Source organism: Scardinius erythrophthalmus, assembly GCF_964197995.2.
Source record: "Scardinius erythrophthalmus genome assembly, contig: HAP1_SCAFFOLD_46, whole genome shotgun sequence".
Taxonomy (NCBI): Eukaryota; Metazoa; Chordata; class Actinopteri; order Cypriniformes; family Leuciscidae; genus Scardinius; species Scardinius erythrophthalmus.
In genome coordinates this window covers 829,888-851,350 of record NW_028296543.1, presented here as the reverse complement: position 1 = coordinate 851,350, position 21,463 = coordinate 829,888, and the positions used below count along the sequence as shown (strand labels likewise).

General features: G+C 41.0%; 1 protein-coding gene across 1 annotated transcript in view; it reads right to left on the bottom strand.

Annotated features, from left to right (window-relative positions):
- timmdc1 (translocase of inner mitochondrial membrane domain containing 1) overlaps nt 1-21,463 on the bottom strand; it is a 101,412-nt gene that overhangs the window by 39,023 nt on the left and 40,926 nt on the right. Inside the window, exons 3-4 of the mRNA XM_081394588.1 lie at nt 758-923; nt 442-530 (exon numbers count right to left, since the gene is read on the bottom strand). Coding sequence (XP_081250714.1) covers nt 442-530; nt 758-923 — 255 coding nt within the window. The remainder of the gene's footprint in view (nt 1-441; nt 531-757; nt 924-21,463) is intronic.

Genomic DNA, 21,463 nt, shown 5'->3' with positions numbered 1-21,463 from the left:
AATACAGGAGTAATGTAACGCATTACAATTCTGAGACAGTAATATTGTAAGGTAAATAATTACTTTTAAATAACAGTAGCAAGTAATGTATAATGTATTACAGTTTGGAAGTAACTTGCACAACACTGCCCATCAATCACATTAAGCAATATTGTGATTCTTGTTTTTCTGTTGCCAAATTGAAGACCTCTTGAAATAATAATTAAGACTTTTCTTTAAACTGTGTTTAAACTTGCATATGAATGTCTTATTTTTAGTTAAATATTATATGTAGGAGAGGACAAAAATATTTGACATAAAAACTTAAAAAAAAAAAATGTTTGTGCTCATAAATAATAAACAAACAAAAAACATTACCATTAACATTAAGTAAGACAAGTTAATTCAAAAGTGTAATTAAACTGATTCACAAACATTACAACTCAATATATCTATACTTACTTAAACAGGGTCACAAATGCTGCTACCCTCCAGCTCCACCTCAAGCCAAAGCTCACAAACCCACGAATAGCTGCATTATGTGCGGAGCGCTGGTGAGACAAAAAAAAAAAAAGAAAAAAAAAAAATTATATAGACCATCAGTATGTGCATATTTTGACCACATAAAATAATGTGCTTTTCAGCTATATAAAATGTAAAACAAAGCAATTCAAGCCTTAAAAAACAATGGGAAATTAGAGCAGATATCTGTATAAACAAAACATGACAAAACCACTACAAACAGATGAATACATTTTCAGCCTGTCTTGTGTCTTACCACTGCATCCACTCTGTTTTGGTACATTGCAGCCTGGCTGAGCTGAATAAATCTCCCACGAGCATGTCTGGCTCCTGGTAGGCCTCCATAGACCATCCCTAATATGGCTGCAGCAATTCCACACTTTACTATATTCCTTAACTCTTCTGAGTACATCTCACCTTCACTGTGTGGAGAGCAGAACATAATTAAAGAGAAGCAAATGCACCATGCACCACATATAGTCCATAAGAATGTCTCTGATATTGCGCACAATATGGTAACCATATGTCTCTGGTTTTCTGGAGACAATCCCAGTTTTGGCATCCTGAAACATGAGGTGCATTGTTTTGGACACAATTTTGAAACATTTGAACAATTCACAGTAAATTACAAACACACTCACCTTAACTACACCACCACTATAGTTGTGTACACTTAATATGAATAAATCAAAACCACAATATTAAATGCCCTGGATTTACTGAGTAATCCACTATTTTGTAGAGGGAAAAAACATAAAATTTTCACCTAAGATCTGCAGCAAATTAAATGATGGAAAATGACTTAGTACGGTGACCGGGAGGGGACACGTTCGGTTCACTTAGTTTTGTCATGGCCATGACATATAAACTCGTGGAAACGTGATAAGTCATGGCCACACATTTTTTTGAGATAACGTCATCCTTATGTCGTGGCCACACAATGTAAAGTTGTGGTCTTGAGATTCTATGTTGAGAGAATTACATATTTTTTCTCTTGGCCACAACTTCATATGTTGAGGGAACTAAATCTATTTCTCATGGCCATGAGTTAAATTAATAAACAACCTGCACGACCATAGCGACCTGAAATAGTCAGAAATGGATAGGCCTATAATATTTATTTTTAATTAAGAATGACAAAATAAGGGCGAAATTAAGAAATTATTATATCAATATATTATAGGCTATTATATTGTGCGCAATGTTGCCTATAGACAGCATTTAAATGAAGTTTATCAATAAATGATCAAAGAAAATGTAAGAACATAAAAATATTATAAATATATTTATATATCCCATCTCACAGCCTTTTAAAGGTGCAGTGTGTGGTTTTTAGCAGCATCTAGTGGTGAGGTTGTGAATTGCAACCAACAGAAGTTATGGTGACCGACAGGAAAAAATGTCGTCGTCTGAGACAGCAGAGAGTAGCCAGTTAAGCAATGAGGTTTCTTTACAAAGACAAATTAAGAAATCATGTTTACTTTATTATTCAGTAAAACGATATGTAATTGTGAATATTATTGTTACTTGTTCATCATTGTGTCAGTGTTTTATTCACTGACTTTAGATAGCTTCCTTGCACAAAGGACAACATAGTGATGAAACGCGTTTGTCCGTTTAGGGCTACTATAGAAACACGACGGCGCATTTCAATGTAAGGGGACCCGTGGTGTACTGTATGTAGAAAGAAATGGAAGTCAGGAAAAATGCGTGACATTAAAAATAATAAAATAAATAAATTACCATTGTAAACAGTAGGATGCTTATTGGCTATTTTCACTCCCTAATATAATTTATTTCACTCGGTTTGCTTTTTAATTAATATTAAGACATTATGAATGATAATAATTAAAGTTAATTTCATCTACACCCTAAACTAAGCTTAGTGCTTTATTGTCAGCCCCAGTGCTACCAGATATTTTTTTGTAAAACTTAGTGTCTGCGGTGCCACTGCCCTCAGATGTTAGTCTGGTGCCTGTGAACTTAAAATAAAACTGCACATTGTAATATCTGTACATTAAGTCTATTTATTATTAAATAATTTGTCAGTAGTTATTTTGGGGGAAATTTGAATAATTGCATTGCAAGTTGATTTAAGGTGTGCCCCTAAATTTTCTGCTTGTGCTCCTAAAATTTTCAGTCAGGGGCTACAGCGCTCCTAGTAAAAAAAGTTAGTCTGGAGCCCTGAATATCGCGTTGTCCTAGAAGACTGTAATTCTGAGGTTGTTGGATTCTCGTCTGTGGCACCACTTTCAGTATTTTGCCAATTACTCGAGAGGTAAATTGCAATCAAGGATTTTTTTAATCGAGTACTTGACTATAATCGAGGAATCTTTACAGCCAATAACATATCCAAAAAACATATTTGTGTGTGCGTGTGTGTGTGTGTGTGTGTGTGTGTGTAAGCATGCATTATTGAGTTAACATGGAAAGACTGGTTTGATTTAGTGCAGAAAACTGGTGCAAATCATGAAGTTTAAAGTGAAAGTGAGCCAATAAGTAGTCTTCTACTGGCTTCTGCTGGCCATTCTACTTATTAATGAAGTCTTTTCACATGTGCTTTTGGATTCATTCATATTTAGAGTAGACACTAAAAAAATCACTTGTGTAACAATAACTATTATAACACACTCATATTTTGTCAGTGTTTATCACTTCATTTGCACTGACACTTCACATAATTGCTAGTAATGTGGTAAATCATGGTAAATCACGCTAGACACATGGTAAGTCATAGTAAATAATAGTAGAATGTGGTGTATCAAGGTAAATCATGTAAGAATCCTAGTAAATCATTCTAGAACGTGGTATATCATGCTAGAACATGGTATATCATGGTAAACTATGCTAGAACAAGGTAAATCATGGTAAACCATGATAAATCATGATGAACTATGGTAAATCATTTTAGAATGTGGTGTATCATGGTAAATCATGCTAGAACATGATCTTTTCCATCTATGATGTCAGTGGTTACATGCTTGCTAAATAAAACTTAATAACTTTTGATGCTTTTGTGCTTTAAGGCCTTAAAGGCCTTAATTGCTTGAACCCCGATAAATGCTGCTTGCAGCTTTAATTAGGGGTTCAAGCACGAAGTGCTGAACACCTATTGTAATTGTACTGATTTTTATTATTAGGGGTTCAAGCACGAAGTGCTGAAACCCTATTGTAATTGTACTGATTTTTATTAGGGGTTCAAGCACGAAGTGCTGAAACCCTATTGTAATTGTACTGATTAGGGGTTAAAGCACGAAGTGCTGAAACCCTATTGTAATTGTCCTGATTATTATTATTATTTTTCTTCTGCCGTAAAATGCATCGTGCAGCCCAAACCGTAAGACCTGGAACCTTGAAACTTTGCCAAATGGTAGTACAAAAATCGAGGAGAGGTTATCAAAATATGGCCCCGATTGGCCCATAGGTGGCGCTGTTATGACCACATTTACTGAATCGCCCATAACTCCTAGACACTTTGTCCTAGAGTCTCAGCTGTAGCATCTCAGTGATCCCTGGCTCCAGACGGACAAAATGGCTATCTCCAAATCCCGATTCGAGCAAAATTATAACAAAAAAATTATAAGGGCAATTTTGTCCAAAACCTACTTTTGCAAACTAGTCCCTGGTTTTTGGCCCAATCCAGACCAGACCAGTCTAGCACAATTCTCTGGACTCTCTAGATAAATAATTATCGAAAAAAAGTGGAACTTTTGCATTTGCCTGGCTGTAACAGGGTCATTTAGGAAAGGGGAGGGACAAAAAAACACTCAAAAGCCTATACAACCTAAGGGAAAACCCCAAACTTCACAAAAATCGATGAGCAGATGTGTCACAACATGGTGAAGAAGCATGCCAAGTTTCGTGAAGTTCGGACAATAGGTGGCGCTGAAACCCTATTGTAATTGTAAGGATTTTTATTATTAGGGGTTCAAGCACAAAGTGCTGAAACCCTATTGTAATTGTCCTGATTTTTAGGGGTTCAAGCATGAAATGCTGAAACCCTATTGTAATTGTACTGATTTTTATTATTAGGGGTTCAAGCATGTAGTGCTGAAACCCTATTGTAATTGTACTGATTTTTAGGGGTTCAAGCACGAAGTGCTGAAACCCTATTGTAATTGTACTGATTTTTATTAGGGGTTCAAGCACGAAGTGCTGAAACCCTATTGTAATTGTACTGATTTTTATTAGGGGTTCAAGCACGAAGTGCTGAAACCCTATTGTAATTGTGCTGATTTTTATTATTATTATTATTATTATTATTAGGGGTTCAAGCACGAAGTGCTGAAACCCTATTGTAATTGTGCTGATTTTTTAGGGGTTCAAGCACGAAGTGCTGAAACCCTATTGTAATTGTACTGATTTTTAGGGGTTCAAGCACGAAGTGCTGAAACCCTATTGTAATTGTGCTGATTTTTATTATTAGGGGTTCAAGCACGAAGTGCTGAAACCCTATTGTAATTGTGCTGATTTTTAGGGGTTCAAGCACGAAGTGCTGAAACCCTATTGTAATTGTCCTGATTTTTATTATTATTATTTTTCCGCCATAAAACGCATCGTGCAGCCCAAACCGTAAGACCTAGAGACTTGAAACTTTGCCAGATGGTAGTACTATTGCTCGCTACTCAGATACACGGACTCAGCCCAATCGGCCCATAGGTGGCGCTATAGCAACCAAAAGCGCGAAACAGCTCATAACTCCTAGACCTTATGTCGTAGACTCAAGTGTCTTATATCATTGGAAAGCTGGACGCCTGACGAACAAAACATATATCTCCGATTTCATTTCCGTCATGATAGATTTTCCGCCATTTTGAATTTTGTCAAAAACCTACTTTTGCGAACTAGTCCCTGGTTTTTTGCCCGATCGGAACCAAACCAGTGCAGAATTGTTCTCTGGAGTCTGAAGATCAATAATTATCGAAAAAAAGTCGAAATTCTGATTCTTGGTCGCTAGGGGGTGATAAATTAATGTTATGGGAGGAGCCTATTTTACTAAAATGGCTATAACTCGAGAAGTAAATGAGATATCTTCACCAAACTTGGTACACATGTGTAAGAGGTCAATCTGAGGTCACAGTAAACAAATTGCGTCGATTGGCCACATGGTGGCGCTATAAAACAAAACAAAAACGTATAGACACCTGACCGTTTTTCCGAATGACTTGAAATTTGGTATGCAGTGTCTTGGCCCAAGGGGCCATGTATGTCTAAAAGGAATATGGCGTATCTAAAAAAACATGGCCGCCATTGGCCAATGAGGTTTGAGCACCGTTGACGAAGTCCGATCGGAGCGAAACTCGGTGGGCATGTTTGGCTCAAGCCCCTAGAGGTCTGTAAGAATTTTGAAAGAAATCGGCCACTAGTTGGCGCTAACGAGTTTTATGGCTCTGTAATCACGTGGTGTAACAAATTTCGTCACAAAATGCATTATCATTTGATAGACCTCCTCATCCTGAACAACTTTGCCTCAAAAACCATTGCTGTCAATCAAACAGTTCATTAAATATTCATGAATATGTCAAAAACCTACTTTCGCGAACTAGTCCCTGGTTTTTCGCCCGATCGGAACCAGACCAGTCTAGAACAATTCTCTGGACTCTCTAGATCAATAATTATCAAAAAAAAGTTGAACTTTTGCATTTGGATGGCTGTAATAGGGTCATTTATAAAATGGGCGGGGCAAAATAAATAAAAAAGCCTATAAATCATAAATAAAAACTCAGAACTTCACAAAAATTGGTGAACATATGTGAAATAACATCATTAACATGCATGCCAAATTTTATGGAGATCGGACCAAAGGTGGCGCTATAACTGTTAAAAAGCTTTAAAACCATATATTTCCTATGGTAAATGGTCTTTTTCATCTATTATGTCAGTAGTTACATGCTTGCTAAATAAATCTTAATAACTTTTGATGCTTTTATGCTTAAAGGCCTTAAAGGCCTTAATTGCTTGAACCCCGATAAATGCTGCTTGCAGCTTTAATTAGGGGTTCAAGCATGAAATGCTGAAACCCTATTGTAATTGTAAGGATTCGTAAAACGCATCGCGCAGGACAAACCGTAAGGCCTAGAGACTTGAAACCTGGCCAGATGGTAGGCCTCAATTTGGGGACAACCTATCAGAGTATGACCCCGATTGGCCCATAGGTGGCGCTACAGCAACCAAAAGTTCAAAATCGCTCATATCTCTTAGACCGTTTGTCCCAGGATCAAGTGTCTTATATCGTTGGAATCCTTGGCTCAAGGCGGACAAAATGGCTATCTCCGATTTGGATGTAGGCAGGGAAAATTTTCTGCTATGTTGACTTTTGTCCATAACCTACTTTTGCGAACTAGTCCCTGGTTTTTTGCCCGATCGGAACCAAACCAGTCTAGGACAATTCTCTGGACTCTCTAGATCAATAATTATCAAAAAAAAGTTGAACTTTGGCATTTGCGTGGCTGTAACAGGGTCATTTAGAAAAGGGGCGTGGCAAAATACGCTCAAAAGCCTATAAATCCCAAAGGAAAACTCAGAACTTCACCAAAATTGATGAGCATATGTGTCAGAACATGGTGAGGAAGCATGCAGAGTTTCATGGAGATCGGACCATAGGTGGCGCTATAACTGGCAAAAAGCCTTCATTCTTATTAGGGGTTCAAGCATGAAATGCTGAAACCCTATTGTAATTGTAAGGATTCGTAAAACGCATCGCGCAGGACAAACCGTAAGGCCTAGAGACTTGAAACCTGGCCAGATGGTAGGCCTCAATTTGGGGACAACCTATCAGAGTATGACCCCGATTGGCCCATAGGTGGCGCTACAGCAACCAAAAGTTCAAAATCGCTCATATCTCTTAGACCGTTTGTCCCAGGATCAAGTGTCTTATATCGTTGGAATCCTTGGCTCAAGGCGGACAAAATGGCTATCTCCGATTTGGATGTAGGCAGGGAACATTTTCTGCTATGTTGACTTTTGTCCATAACCTACTTTTGCGAACTAGTCCCTGGTTTTTTGCCCGATCGGAACCAAACCAGTCTAGGACAATTCTCTGGACTCTCTAGATCAATAATTATCAAAAAAAAGTTGAACTTTGGCATTTGCGTGGCTGTAACAGGGTCATTTAGAAAAGGGGCGTGGCAAAATACGCTCAAAAGCCTATAAATCCCAAAGGAAAACTCAGAACTTCACCAAAATTGATGAGCATATGTGTCAGAACATGGTGAGGAAGCATGCAGAGTTTCATGGAGATCGGACCATAGGTTTCGCTATAACTGGCAAAAAGCCTTCATTCTTATTAGGGGTTCAAGCATGAAATGCTGAAACCCTATTGTAATTGTAAGGATTCGTAAAACGCATCGCGCAGGACAAACCGTAAGGCCTAGAGACTTGAAACCTGGCCAGATGGTAGGCCTCAATTTGGGGACAACCTATCAGAGTATGACCCCGATTGGCCCATAGGTGGCGCTACAGCAACCAAAAGTTCAAAATCGCTCATATCTCTTAGACCGTTTGTCCCAGGATCAAGTGTCTTATATCGTTGGAATCCTTGGCTCAAGGCGGACAAAATGGCTATCTCCGATTTGGATGTAGGCAGGGAAAATTTTCTGCTATGTTGACTTTTGTCCATAACCTACTTTTGCGAACTAGTCCCTGGTTTTTTGCCCGATCGGAACCAAACCAGTCTAGGACAATTCTCTGGACTCTCTAGATCAATAATTATCAAAAAAAAGTTGAACTTTGGCATTTGCGTGGCTGTAACAGGGTCATTTAGAAAAGGGGCGTGGCAAAATACGCTCAAAAGCCTATAAATCCCAAAGGAAAACTCAGAACTTCACCAAAATTGATGAGCATATGTGTCAGAACATGGTGAGGAAGCATGCAGAGTTTCATGGAGATCGGACCATAGGTGGCGCTATAACTGGCAAAAAGCCTTCATTCTTATTAGGGGTTCAAGCATGAAATGCTGAAACCCTATTGTAATTGTAAGGATTCGTAAAACGCATCGCGCAGGACAAACCGTAAGGCCTAGAGACTTGAAACCTGGCCAGATGGTAGGCCTCAATTTGGGGACAACCTATCAGAGTATGACCCCGATTGGCCCATAGGTGGCGCTACAGCAACCAAAAGTTCAAAATCGCTCATATCTCTTAGACCGTTTGTCCCAGGATCAAGTGTCTTATATCGTTGGAATCCTTGGCTCAAGGCGGACAAAATGGCTATCTCCGATTTGGATGTAGGCAGGGAACATTTTCTGCTATGTTGACTTTTGTCCATAACCTACTTTTGCGAACTAGTCCCTGGTTTTTTGCCCGATCGGAACCAAACCAGTCTAGGACAATTCTCTGGACTCTCTAGATCAATAATTATCAAAAAAAAGTTGAACTTTGGCATTTGCGTGGCTGTAACAGGGTCATTTAGAAAAGGGGCGTGGCAAAATACGCTCAAAAGCCTATAAATCCCAAAGGAAAACTCAGAACTTCACCAAAATTGATGAGCATATGTGTCAGAACATGGTGAGGAAGCATGCAGAGTTTCATGGAGATCGGACCATAGGTGGCGCTATAACTGGCAAAAAGCCTTCATTCTTATTAGGGGTTCAAGCATGAAATGCTGAAACCCTATTGTAATTGTAAGGATTCGTAAAACGCATCGCGCAGGACAAACCGTAAGGCCTAGAGACTTGAAACCTGGCCAGATGGTAGGCCTCAATTTGGGGACAACCTATCAGAGTATGACCCCGATTGGCCCATAGGTGGCGCTACAGCAACCAAAAGTTCAAAATCGCTCATATCTCTTAGACCGTTTGTCCCAGGATCAAGTGTCTTATATCGTTGGAATCCTTGGCTCAAGGCGGACAAAATGGCTATCTCCGATTTGGATGTAGGCAGGGAAAATTTTCTGCTATGTTGACTTTTGTCCATAACCTACTTTTGCGAACTAGTCCCTGGTTTTTTGCCCGATCGGAACCAAACCAGTCTAGGACAATTCTCTGGACTCTCTAGATCAATAATTATCAAAAAAAAGTTGAACTTTGGCATTTGCGTGGCTGTAACAGGGTCATTTAGAAAAGGGGCGTGGCAAAATACGCTCAAAAGCCTATAAATCCCAAAGGAAAACTCAGAACTTCACCAAAATTGATGAGCATATGTGTCAGAACATGGTGAGGAAGCATGCAGAGTTTCATGGAGATCGGACCATAGGTGGCGCTATAACTGGCAAAAAGCCTTCATTCTTATTAGGGGTTCAAGCATGAAATGCTGAAACCCTATTGTAATTGTAAGGATTCGTAAAACGCATCGCGCAGGACAAACCGTAAGGCCTAGAGACTTGAAACCTGGCCAGATGGTAGGCCTCAATTTGGGGACAACCTATCAGAGTATGACCCCGATTGGCCCATAGGTGGCGCTACAGCAACCAAAAGTTCAAAATCGCTCATATCTCTTAGACCGTTTGTCCCAGGATCAAGTGTCTTATATCGTTGGAATCCTTGGCTCAAGGCGGACAAAATGGCTATCTCCGATTTGGATGTAGGCAGGGAAAATTTTCTGCTATGTTGACTTTTGTCCATAACCTACTTTTGCGAACTAGTCCCTGGTTTTTTGCCCGATCGGAACCAAACCAGTCTAGGACAATTCTCTGGACTCTCTAGATCAATAATTATCAAAAAAAAGTTGAACTTTGGCATTTGCGTGGCTGTAACAGGGTCATTTAGAAAAGGGGCGTGGCAAAATACGCTCAAAAGCCTATAAATCCCAAAGGAAAACTCAGAACTTCACCAAAATTGATGAGCATATGTGTCAGAACATGGTGAGGAAGCATGCAGAGTTTCATGGAGATCGGACCATAGGTGGCGCTATAACTGGCAAAAAGCCTTCATTCTTATTAGGGGTTCAAGCATGAAATGCTGAAACCCTATTGTAATTGTAAGGATTCGTAAAACGCATCGCGCAGGACAAACCGTAAGGCCTAGAGACTTGAAACCTGGCCAGATGGTAGGCCTCAATTTGGGGACAACCTATCAGAGTATGACCCCGATTGGCCCATAGGTGGCGCTACAGCAACCAAAAGTTCAAAATCGCTCATATCTCTTAGACCGTTTGTCCCAGGATCAAGTGTCTTATATCGTTGGAATCCTTGGCTCAAGGCGGACAAAATGGCTATCTCCGATTTGGATGTAGGCAGGGAAAATTTTCTGCTATGTTGACTTTTGTCCATAACCTACTTTTGCGAACTAGTCCCTGGTTTTTTGCCCGATCGGAACCAAACCAGTCTAGGACAATTCTCTGGACTCTCTAGATCAATAATTATCAAAAAAAAGTTGAACTTTGGCATTTGCGTGGCTGTAACAGGGTCATTTAGAAAAGGGGCGTGGCAAAATACGCTCAAAAGCCTATAAATCCCAAAGGAAAACTCAGAACTTCACCAAAATTGATGAGCATATGTGTCAGAACATGGTGAGGAAGCATGCAGAGTTTCATGGAGATCGGACCATAGGTGGCGCTATAACTGGCAAAAAGCCTTCATTCTTATTAGGGGTTCAAGCATGAAATGCTGAAACCCTATTGTAATTGTAAGGATTCGTAAAACGCATCGCGCAGGACAAACCGTAAGGCCTAGAGACTTGAAACCTGGCCAGATGGTAGGCCTCAATTTGGGGACAACCTATCAGAGTATGACCCCGATTGGCCCATAGGTGGCGCTACAGCAACCAAAAGTTCAAAATCGCTCATATCTCTTAGACCGTTTGTCCCAGGATCAAGTGTCTTATATCGTTGGAATCCTTGGCTCAAGGCGGACAAAATGGCTATCTCCGATTTGGATGTAGGCAGGGAACATTTTCTGCTATGTTGACTTTTGTCCATAACCTACTTTTGCGAACTAGTCCCTGGTTTTTTGCCCGATCGGAACCAAACCAGTCTAGGACAATTCTCTGGACTCTCTAGATCAATAATTATCAAAAAAAAGTTGAACTTTGGCATTTGCGTGGCTGTAACAGGGTCATTTAGAAAAGGGGCGTGGCAAAATACGCTCAAAAGCCTATAAATCCCAAAGGAAAACTCAGAACTTCACCAAAATTGATGAGCATATGTGTCAGAACATGGTGAGGAAGCATGCAGAGTTTCATGGAGATCGGACCATAGGTGGCGCTATAACTGGCAAAAAGCCTTCATTCTTATTAGGGGTTCAAGCATGAAATGCTGAAACCCTATTGTAATTGTAAGGATTCGTAAAACGCATCGCGCAGGACAAACCGTAAGGCCTAGAGACTTGAAACCTGGCCAGATGGTAGGCCTCAATTTGGGGACAACCTATCAGAGTATGACCCCGATTGGCCCATAGGTGGCGCTACAGCAACCAAAAGTTCAAAATCGCTCATATCTCTTAGACCGTTTGTCCCAGGATCAAGTGTCTTATATCGTTGGAATCCTTGGCTCAAGGCGGACAAAATGGCTATCTCCGATTTGGATGTAGGCAGGGAAAATTTTCTGCTATGTTGACTTTTGTCCATAACCTACTTTTGCGAACTAGTCCCTGGTTTTTCGCCCGATCGGAACCAAACCAGTCTAGGACAATTCTCTGGACTCTCTAGATCAATAATTATCAAAAAAAAGTTGAACTTTGGCATTTGCGTGGCTGTAACAGGGTCATTTAGTAAAGGGGCGTGGCAAAATACGCTCAAAAGCCTATAAATCCCAAAGGAAAACTCAGAACTTCACCAAAATTGATGAGCATATGTGTCAGAACATGGTGAGGAAGCATGCAGAGTTTCATGGAGATCGGACCATAGGTGGCGCTATAACTGGCAAAAAGCCTTCATTCTTATTAGGGGTTCAAGCATGAAATGCTGAAACCCTATTGTAATTGTAAGGATTCGTAAAACGCATCGCGCAGGACAAACCGTAAGGCCTAGAGACTTGAAACCTGGCCAGATGGTAGGCCTCAATTTGGGGACAACCTATCAGAGTATGACCCCGATTGGCCCATAGGTGGCGCTACAGCAACCAAAAGTTCAAAATCGCTCATATCTCTTAGACCGTTTGTCCCAGGATCAAGTGTCTTATATCGTTGGAATCCTTGGCTCAAGGCGGACAAAATGGCTATCTCCGATTTGCTCGCCCTTCAGGCACCAATTTTGAGTAAATTGCATTTTTTTGAAAAACCTATTTTTGCGAACTTCTCCTAGGTTTTTTGCCCGATCGGAACCAAACCACTGCAAGAATATTCTCTGGAGGCTGACAATCAGTAATCATCCCAAAAATTCAAAATTTCAATTAACGGTCGATAAGGGGAACCAAAATATTTGATGGCACCAGGGCCACTTTTACTAAAACGGTTATAAATTGTGAACAGAAAGAGATTTTTTTGCTAAACTTGGGATACATCTTCCTGAGCTCAATCTGAGATCACTTGAAAAAAATGCCAACAATTGTCCACTTGGTGGCACTATAAAACGGTTATAACTTGTGAACGGAAAGAGATATTTTTGCAAAACTTGGGACACATGTTCATGAGCTCATTCTGAGGTCACGTGAAAAAAATCATGACAATTGGCCACTTGGTGGCACTATAAAATGGTTATAACTTGTGAGCGGAAAGAGATATTTTCGCTAAACTTGGGACACGTTCATAAGCTCAATCTGAGTTGACATGAAAAAAATCGTGACAATTGGCCACTTGGTGGCGCTATAACAGTGAAAAAAATCATAACAATTGCTATAAGCGCACCCAACTGTTAGTCTACTGAAAATTTGGCACGCAGTGTCTTTGTCCAGGGTGCCATGATAGTCTATGAGAACATTGGTGTATCTCAAAAAACTCAGTATACGTCATTGGCACAATGCCTTGAAGGAGCCTTAGAAGTTTCAAGCCAGTGTTTTTTCACAGGAGTGACCTCCTAAGACTCCTGAATCCTTGCCGAGTCCAACAATACCAAACATGACAGGTTTCGCCCATAGACTGTAAAAAATATGGACAAAGCGTCTGTGACGTCACCCATAGACTTTCTGCAGAACGGTTTTGAAGCCTTTTATGGGGGGTATGGGCGGCGCCATCTTGGAAAATCTTGGGAAATCCTAACCCCGCCCACCTTCTGACGCAGCGCGCGTCACTCAGCTCGCTCTGCTACTCCGGTTATCTCTGTGTATATTTTAGGCAACGAAATATGTTATAAAACACCATACTAACTCTTTTCGTTTTCATTTAAAGAAATCTTAATATTATAGCCACACAAATGTGGTTCAGGCAACGCGTATTGATTATATTCACTGCACATAGTTTGCATATTTATAAAAAAAACTAAATATAAAACACAAACCTGCCTCTTTTCGTTTTAAATATAATATAAAAATATTAAACATTTTAATATGGTCCAGGCAATATGTGCATTTGTACTAAACAACAGATTTTGCAGTAAACAACATATAGATCATCTTCGTTGTGTTAAAATTTAAAATGACAAAACTCAACCCAGTCTCTTTTTGTTAAATTTCAGTTGTGTCAATATTAGCCATTATAAAAGTATAAGTAAAAGGTATAAGAAGCTATACAAATAAAGCAAACAATTCAGTCAAACACACAAAGTCAGCGCTCGATCTAGTCTAACAATACAACAGTAAAGTTAAATAGTTTATAAAGTTATGAAACTTCCCCTCAGCAAAAACGATTGGCCAGGGAACAAATTATAGTTTCACGAAACCAAAAATCGCCCGTTGGATATAGACAAGATGAATTATATCTCATGTTTAACCACTACAGAGACCCCAGGGTCAGCGGCGAACGACTAGCCGAGGAAAAGCTGTTCCAGGCAGGGTACATGCGCCGAGCGCCCGGTCATCATCGCTGGATCTTACAACTGGATAAAATTTTCATAAATCTTTAAATAAACCACAGATTTGAGCTTTAAACAACTACATTCTCGCCTGAAAAACTCTTAAAACTACATTTCATGATACAGAAACCGTAGTATTATATTTCAACTGTGTTAAAAAATGGCGCTTCTTATGTTGTCATTCACCTTGGCGCAGCCTAAGCTGTCAATCAAGCTGTCAATCAAAGTTAACCACGCCCTTATTTGTCATACATTTTATATCTAAATACTATCTAAACTAACGAGTTAGAAAAAAATTCACTACCCTCGCCATTGTCAGGCACTCGGAACCTATCGAAAAATACAATAAAAGTCCATGGGACCAACCTGTAAAAACATGAATTTATGCTGTGAAAACGGACATTTTAACATGGGGGCTATGGACATTTGCTCCCTTTTGGGACCTTCCCCTAGCAGATTTTCGATGTATTGCAGTTTTTCGCACTTCCGGGTAGGCTTCATTTTTCAGATGAGAATGTTGCCCCTTGGTTTCGCCTTATGGTTTTTGTAAGTGTCATTTAGAGCTTTAAAAAATTGTGGTTATCTTCAAAGCCGTTAGTCCGATCAAGACAAAAAAAAAAAAAAAAAGCTAAACAATAACACCAAAATGTTAAAATTATGATAGGGACTGACAAAAAAAATAATTATATCCAATCAATTTCACCCATGGATCATTTTGATGCTCTCACATGTTTGAAACGAACAATTGATGGATTGTGATGAAATTTGTTTTAAATTGGGACTGGCGAATCCCTGTCCGTAGAGCTAGTAAGTCCCGCCCATCCGTAAAACCCCACTGGACCTCTAGGTTGAAAAATCGTCAATGCAAGTGAATGTAAGAAAATAATTCTTTTCCGGTCCAGTTTGAATTGTGCCATGAATGTGAACATACGTTGTCTGTGAATTTTTTATATAATTTTTCATGTTACGAGTTTGACAGTATATTGTATGATTCTTTGGCTAGCAGTTGTGGAAAAGACATAATGAGAAAGACTACATGTCGCCTATGTGACGTCACCCGATAACACATTTTTCCTTCCACTTGTCAAATCACGGTGCTAATGCTGCGATAATCTATGGAGACAGATCGAGATGCCTGTGTGTTTTGTACCCAAATGTCACCATTCAAACCAAATGGGTTGTTCTTTCTTCAGATTCCCGTCTGATGTAAAAACTAGTTGTAGTCCACAAAGTGCTCTCACACAAAGTCTAACCGTATCAAACTTCTACCCGCTAAATTGTAGCATTCTTCACACGAAAAATTATATTAAAAATTCACAGACAACATATGTTCACATTCATGCCAAAATTCAAACGAGACCAGAAAATAATTATTTTCTCACATTCACTTGCATTGACGATTTTTCAACCTAGAGGTCCAGTGGGGTTAGCGGAAGGGGCGGGACTTACCAGCTCTATACTGTCAATGACCGTTTGCAAAGACCCGCCCACTTTAGTTACTGTTGCTATGTCTGACAAGCGACGCCACTCTCACACCACACCAAGTTCTCACGCAGTGAAAAATACACTGCGGATCAGAGAGGATACTGCGCGCTGACAGACAAGTACTTTTGATATGAAACAAAGTCTCACCTTTCAAATGTAGTCATTTTTTAGAGACATTTAAACAATAAATACCGTTTTGTGACTCTTTAATGTGTCTGACAGATCGCTGTAGACTCGAGGCTCAGTTAAAGCTGCTCGTGAACCGATCATCTCTTCCTTCTAGTTAATTTATAGCATTAAAATAAACATAAATGAACATATAAGGAATGTTGTTTTAAAGTGCTATGACGTCAGTACACTTTGTTTTTCAAATTGAAATCCTCCAATGTTAATCTACTAACTCTCCTGACTGCTTTGTTGGACAAAATGGCGGATTATGATTAGTCAGATCGCCTGTCATTCAAACTCCATGCGAAGGGTCAATTGAGAATGCCCATGCTCACAATCCTGATCTAATCGACAACTTTGCAGTTGCACATAGGAAAGCCCGGAAAATCCCACTATAATGTAAGAGAGCATCTTTTTTATGTATTTGGACCTAGGCCTAACAATGTGTTATCGTGCGCTGACACCATGTTTTTTTTTTTTTTTTTTTTTTTTTTTTTGAGGCTACTCCTGATTTTGTTAGTCATCTCATCTCTTATATGCTGTGTATGATCATATCCTGCCCTATTCATGGTAGCCTACTTGCAGACATTGCGTCATCAATATCATTAATTGCGTCATCATACTTAAGGGCCCAGTGTTGACTGGTTACGCCACTGAATATAATTGTCTAAACTCCTTATCAAAATTACATATTTACAACAAATTTGACACATATATATGGGCACACTTTGAGTACTACTAATAAAAGTGGTGGAGATCAGGCAAGACTGTAAGAAGACTCAGGCAAAAAGGTGCTATAACTGTAAAAACGCTTTAAAACCATTTATTTCCTATGGTAAACTGCCTGTATTGGCTGTAAATTGACTTTTTCATCTATGATGACAGTTGTTAAATGCTTGCTAAATAAAACTTAATGTCTTTTGATGCTTGTGAGCTTAAAGGCCTTAAAGGCCTTAAATGCTTGAACCCCGATAAATGCTGCTTGCAGCTTTAATTAGGGGTTCAAGCACGAAGTGCTGAACACCTATTGTAATTGTACTGATTTTTATTAGGGGTTCAAGCACTTCAGTGCTGAACACCTATTGTAATTGTTAATTTTCCCATGATGCAACATTCAGACATAAAACTGATCGGGCAGACCAAACCGTAAGTCGTGGAGACTTGAAACTTTGGGGGCTGATAGTACTCACACCGCCTACAGCGTCACCAAGGCCCGCCCCGATCGGCCTGACGGGGGCGCTACAGCGGGCAAAAGTACGAAACGGCTCATAACTCATCAACCATGAGGCGTAGGCTCAAGTGTCTTATATCGCTGGAATCCTTGGCTCGAGGCGGACCAGATGCATGCCTCGGATTTGCTCGTCACCCGGGAAAATTTTAGGGTATTTGGGGTTTTTCCAAAAACCTACTTTCGCGAACTAGTCCTGGGTTTTTGGCCCGACCGGAACCAAACCAGTGCGGCAAGATTCTCTGGAGTCTGATTGTCAATAATTATCAAAAAAAAGTGTAAATTTCGCTTCACGGTCCCTAAGGGCCGCCAAAATGTTCGAAGTGGGAGGAGCCCATTTTGCTTAATTGGCTATAACTCGTGAACGGAACGAGATTTTTGCACCAAACTCAGCACACGCATGTACGAGCTCATTCTGTGGTCACGTGAAAAAGGGCGCAGCGACTGGCCACTTGGTGGCGCTATAACTGTTAAAAGGGTGTCAAAATGATGTATTTCTATGGAAAAAACACATGAAATGGCTGAAAGCGGCCATCTTGCTGTCTGATTTGCATACAAGCTCACAAAATCGGGCATGCGCATGCGTCACGTGATCCTGAAGAAGCTTGAAAACTTTCATGGACGTCGGGCCATTGGTGGCGCTTTAACTGTCATAAAGGTGAGAAGGCCTCTGTATTACCCTATGCAAAATGACATTTAAATGACTGAAAAATGGGGGGAAAAGAGCAGAGCTTCACCAAATTAGCTGAGCACATGCGCCATATTATTCTAAAGAAGCGTGCAAACTTTTATGGAGATCGGGCCATCAGTGGGGGTGTCACAGTTTAAAAGGTAAAAAAAAAAATGCACCACATTTCCATGATAAATGAGCTAAAAGGGCAACAAACGTTCTTTTTCCTCTCCGAGGCACATGTTAGAAGGCTGGATAAAGTTTTTGGAACGCAGCAGCGCAGACGGCAAGCGCCTAGACCCTATAGTTTTTTTTTTAGAGGCCTTTTTGTGGCCCTTTTTTAGCCACTTATTAGGGGTTCAAGCACTTCAGTGCTGAACACCTATTGTAATTGTTAATTTTCCCATGATGCAACATTCAGACATAAAACTGATCGGGCAGACCAAACCGTAAGTCGTGGAGACTTGAAACTTTGGGGGCTGATAGTACTCACACCGCCTACAGCGTCACCAAGGCCCGCCCCGATCGGCCTGACGGGGGCGCTACAGCGGGCAAAAGTACGAAACGGCTCATAACTCATCAACCGTGAGGCGTAGGCTCAAGTGTCTTATATCGCTGGAATCCTTGGCTCGAGGCGGACCAGATGCATGCCTCGGATTTGCTCGTCACCTGGGAAAATTTTAGGGTATTTGGGGTTTTTCCAAAAACCTACTTTCGCGAACTAGTCCTAGGTTTTTGGCCCGACCGGAACCAAACCAGTGCGGCAAGATTCTCTGGAGTCTGATTGTCAATAATTATCAAAAAAAAGTGTAAATTTCGCTTCACGGTCCCTAAGGGCCGCCAAAATGTTCGAAGTGGGAGGAGCCCATTTTGCTTAATTGGCTATAACTCGTGAACGGAACGAGATTTTTGCACCAAACTCAGCACACGCATGTACGAGCTCATTCTGTGGTCACGTGAAAAAGGGCGCAGCGACTGGCCACTTGGTGGCGCTATAACTGTTAAAAGGGTGTCAAAATGATGTATTTCTATGGAAAAAACACATGAAATGGCTGAAAGCGGCCATCTTGCTGTCTGATTTGCATACAAGCTCACAAAATCGGGCATGCGCATGCGTCACGTGATCCTGAAGAAGCTTGAAAACTTTCATGGACGTCGGGCCATTGGTGGCGCTTTAACTGTCATAAAGGTGAGAAGGCCTCTGTATTACCCTATGCAAAATGACATTTAAATGACTGAAAAATGGGGGGAAAAGAGCAGAGCTTCACCAAATTAGCTGAGCACATGCGCCATATTATTCTAAAGAAGCGTGCAAACTTTTATGGAGATCGGGCCATCAGTGGGGGTGTCACAGTTTAAAAGGTAAAAAAAAAAATGCACCACATTTCCATGATAAATGAGCTAAAAGGGCAACAAACGTTCTTTTTCCTCTCCGAGGCACATGTTAGAAGGCTGGATAAAGTTTTTGGAACGCAGCAGCGCAGACGGCAAGCGCCTAGACCCTATAGTTTTTTTTTTAGAGGCCTTTTTGTGGCCCTTTTTTAGCCACTTATTAGGGGTTCAAGCACTTCAGTGCTGAACACCTATTGTAATTGTTAATTTTCCCATGATGCAACATTCAGACATAAAACTGATCGGGCAGACCAAACCGTAAGTCGTGGAGACTTGAAACTTTGGGGGCTGATAGTACTCACACCGCCTACAGCGTCACCAAGGCCCGCCCCGATCGGCCTGACGGGGGCGCTACAGCGGGCAAAAGTACGAAACGGCTCATAACTCATCAACCGTGAGGCGTAGGCTCAAGTGTCTTATATCGCTGGAATCCTTGGCTCGAGGCGGACCAGATGCATGCCTCGGATTTGCTCGTCACCCTGGGAAAATTTTAGGGTATTTGGGGTTTTTCCAAAAACCTACTTTCGCGAACTAGTCCTAGGTTTTTGGCCCGACCGGAACCAAACCAGTGCGGCAAGATTCTCTGGAGTCTGATTGTCAATAATTATCAAAAAAAAGTGTAAATTTCGCTTCACGGTCCCTAAGGGCCGCCAAAATGTTCGAAGTGGGAGGAGCCCATTTTGCTTAATTGGCTATAACTCGTGAACGGAACGAGATTTTTGCACCAAACTCAGCACACGCATGTACGAGCTCATTCTGTGGTCACGTGAAAAAGGGCGCAGCGACTGGCCACTTGGTGGCGCTATAACTGTTAAAAGGGTGTCAAAATGATGTATTTCTATGGAAAAAACACATGAAATGGCTGAAAGCGGCCATCTTGCTGTCTGATTTGCATACAAGCTCACAAAATCGGGCATGCGCATGCGTCACGTGATCCTGAAGAAGCTTGAAAACTTTCATGGACGTCGGGCCATTGGTGGCGCTTTAACTGTCATAAAGGTGAGAAGGCCTCTGTATTACCCTATGCAAAATGACATTTAAATGACTGAAAAATGGGGGGAAAAGAGCAGAGCTTCACCAAATTAGCTGAGCACATGCGCCATATTATTCTAAAGAAGCGTGCAAACTTTTATGGAGATCGGGCCATCAGTGGGGGTGTCACAGTTTAAAAGGTAAAAAAAAAAATGCACCACATTTCCATGATAAATGAGCTAAAAGGGCAACAAACGTTCTTTTTCCTCTCCGAGGCACATGTTAGAAGGCTGGATAAAGTTTTTGGAACGCAGCAGCGCAGACGGCAAGCGCCTAGACCCTATAGTTTTTTTTTTAGAGGCCTTTTTGTGGCCCTTTTTTAGCCACTTATTAGGGGTTCAAGCACTTCAGTGCTGAACACCTATTGTAATTGTTAATTTTCCCATGATGCAACATTCAGACATAAAACTGATCGGGCAGACCAAACCGTAAGTCGTGGAGACTTGAAACTTTGGGGGCTGATAGTACTCACACCGCCTACAGCGTCACCAAGGCCCGCCCCGATCGGCCTGACGGGGGCGCTACAGCGGGCAAAAGTACGAAACGGCTCATAACTCATCAACCGTGAGGCGTAGGCTCAAGTGTCTTATATCGCTGGAATCCTTGGCTCGAGGCGGACCAGATGCATGCCTCGGATTTGCTCGTCACCCTGGGAAAATTTTAGGGTATTTGGGGTTTTTCCAAAAACCTACTTTCGCGAACTAGTCCTAGGTTTTTGGCCCGACCGGAACCAAACCAGTGCGGCAAGATTCTCTGGAGTCTGATTGTCAATAATTATCAAAAAAAAGTGTAAATTTCGCTTCACGGTCCCTAAGGGCCGCCAAAATGTTCGAAGTGGGAGGAGCCCATTTTGCTTAATTGGCTATAACTCGTGAACGGAACGAGATTTTTGCACCAAACTCAGCACACGCATGTACGAGCTCATTCTGTGGTCACGTGAAAAAGGGCGCAGCGACTGGCCACTTGGTGGCGCTATAACTGTTAAAAGGGTGTCAAAATGATGTATTTCTATGGAAAAAACACATGAAATGGCTGAAAGCGGCCATCTTGCTGTCTGATTTGCATACAAGCTCACAAAATCGGGCATGCGCATGCGTCACGTGATCCTGAAGAAGCTTGAAAACTTTCATGGACGTCGGGCCATTGGTGGCGCTTTAACTGTCATAAA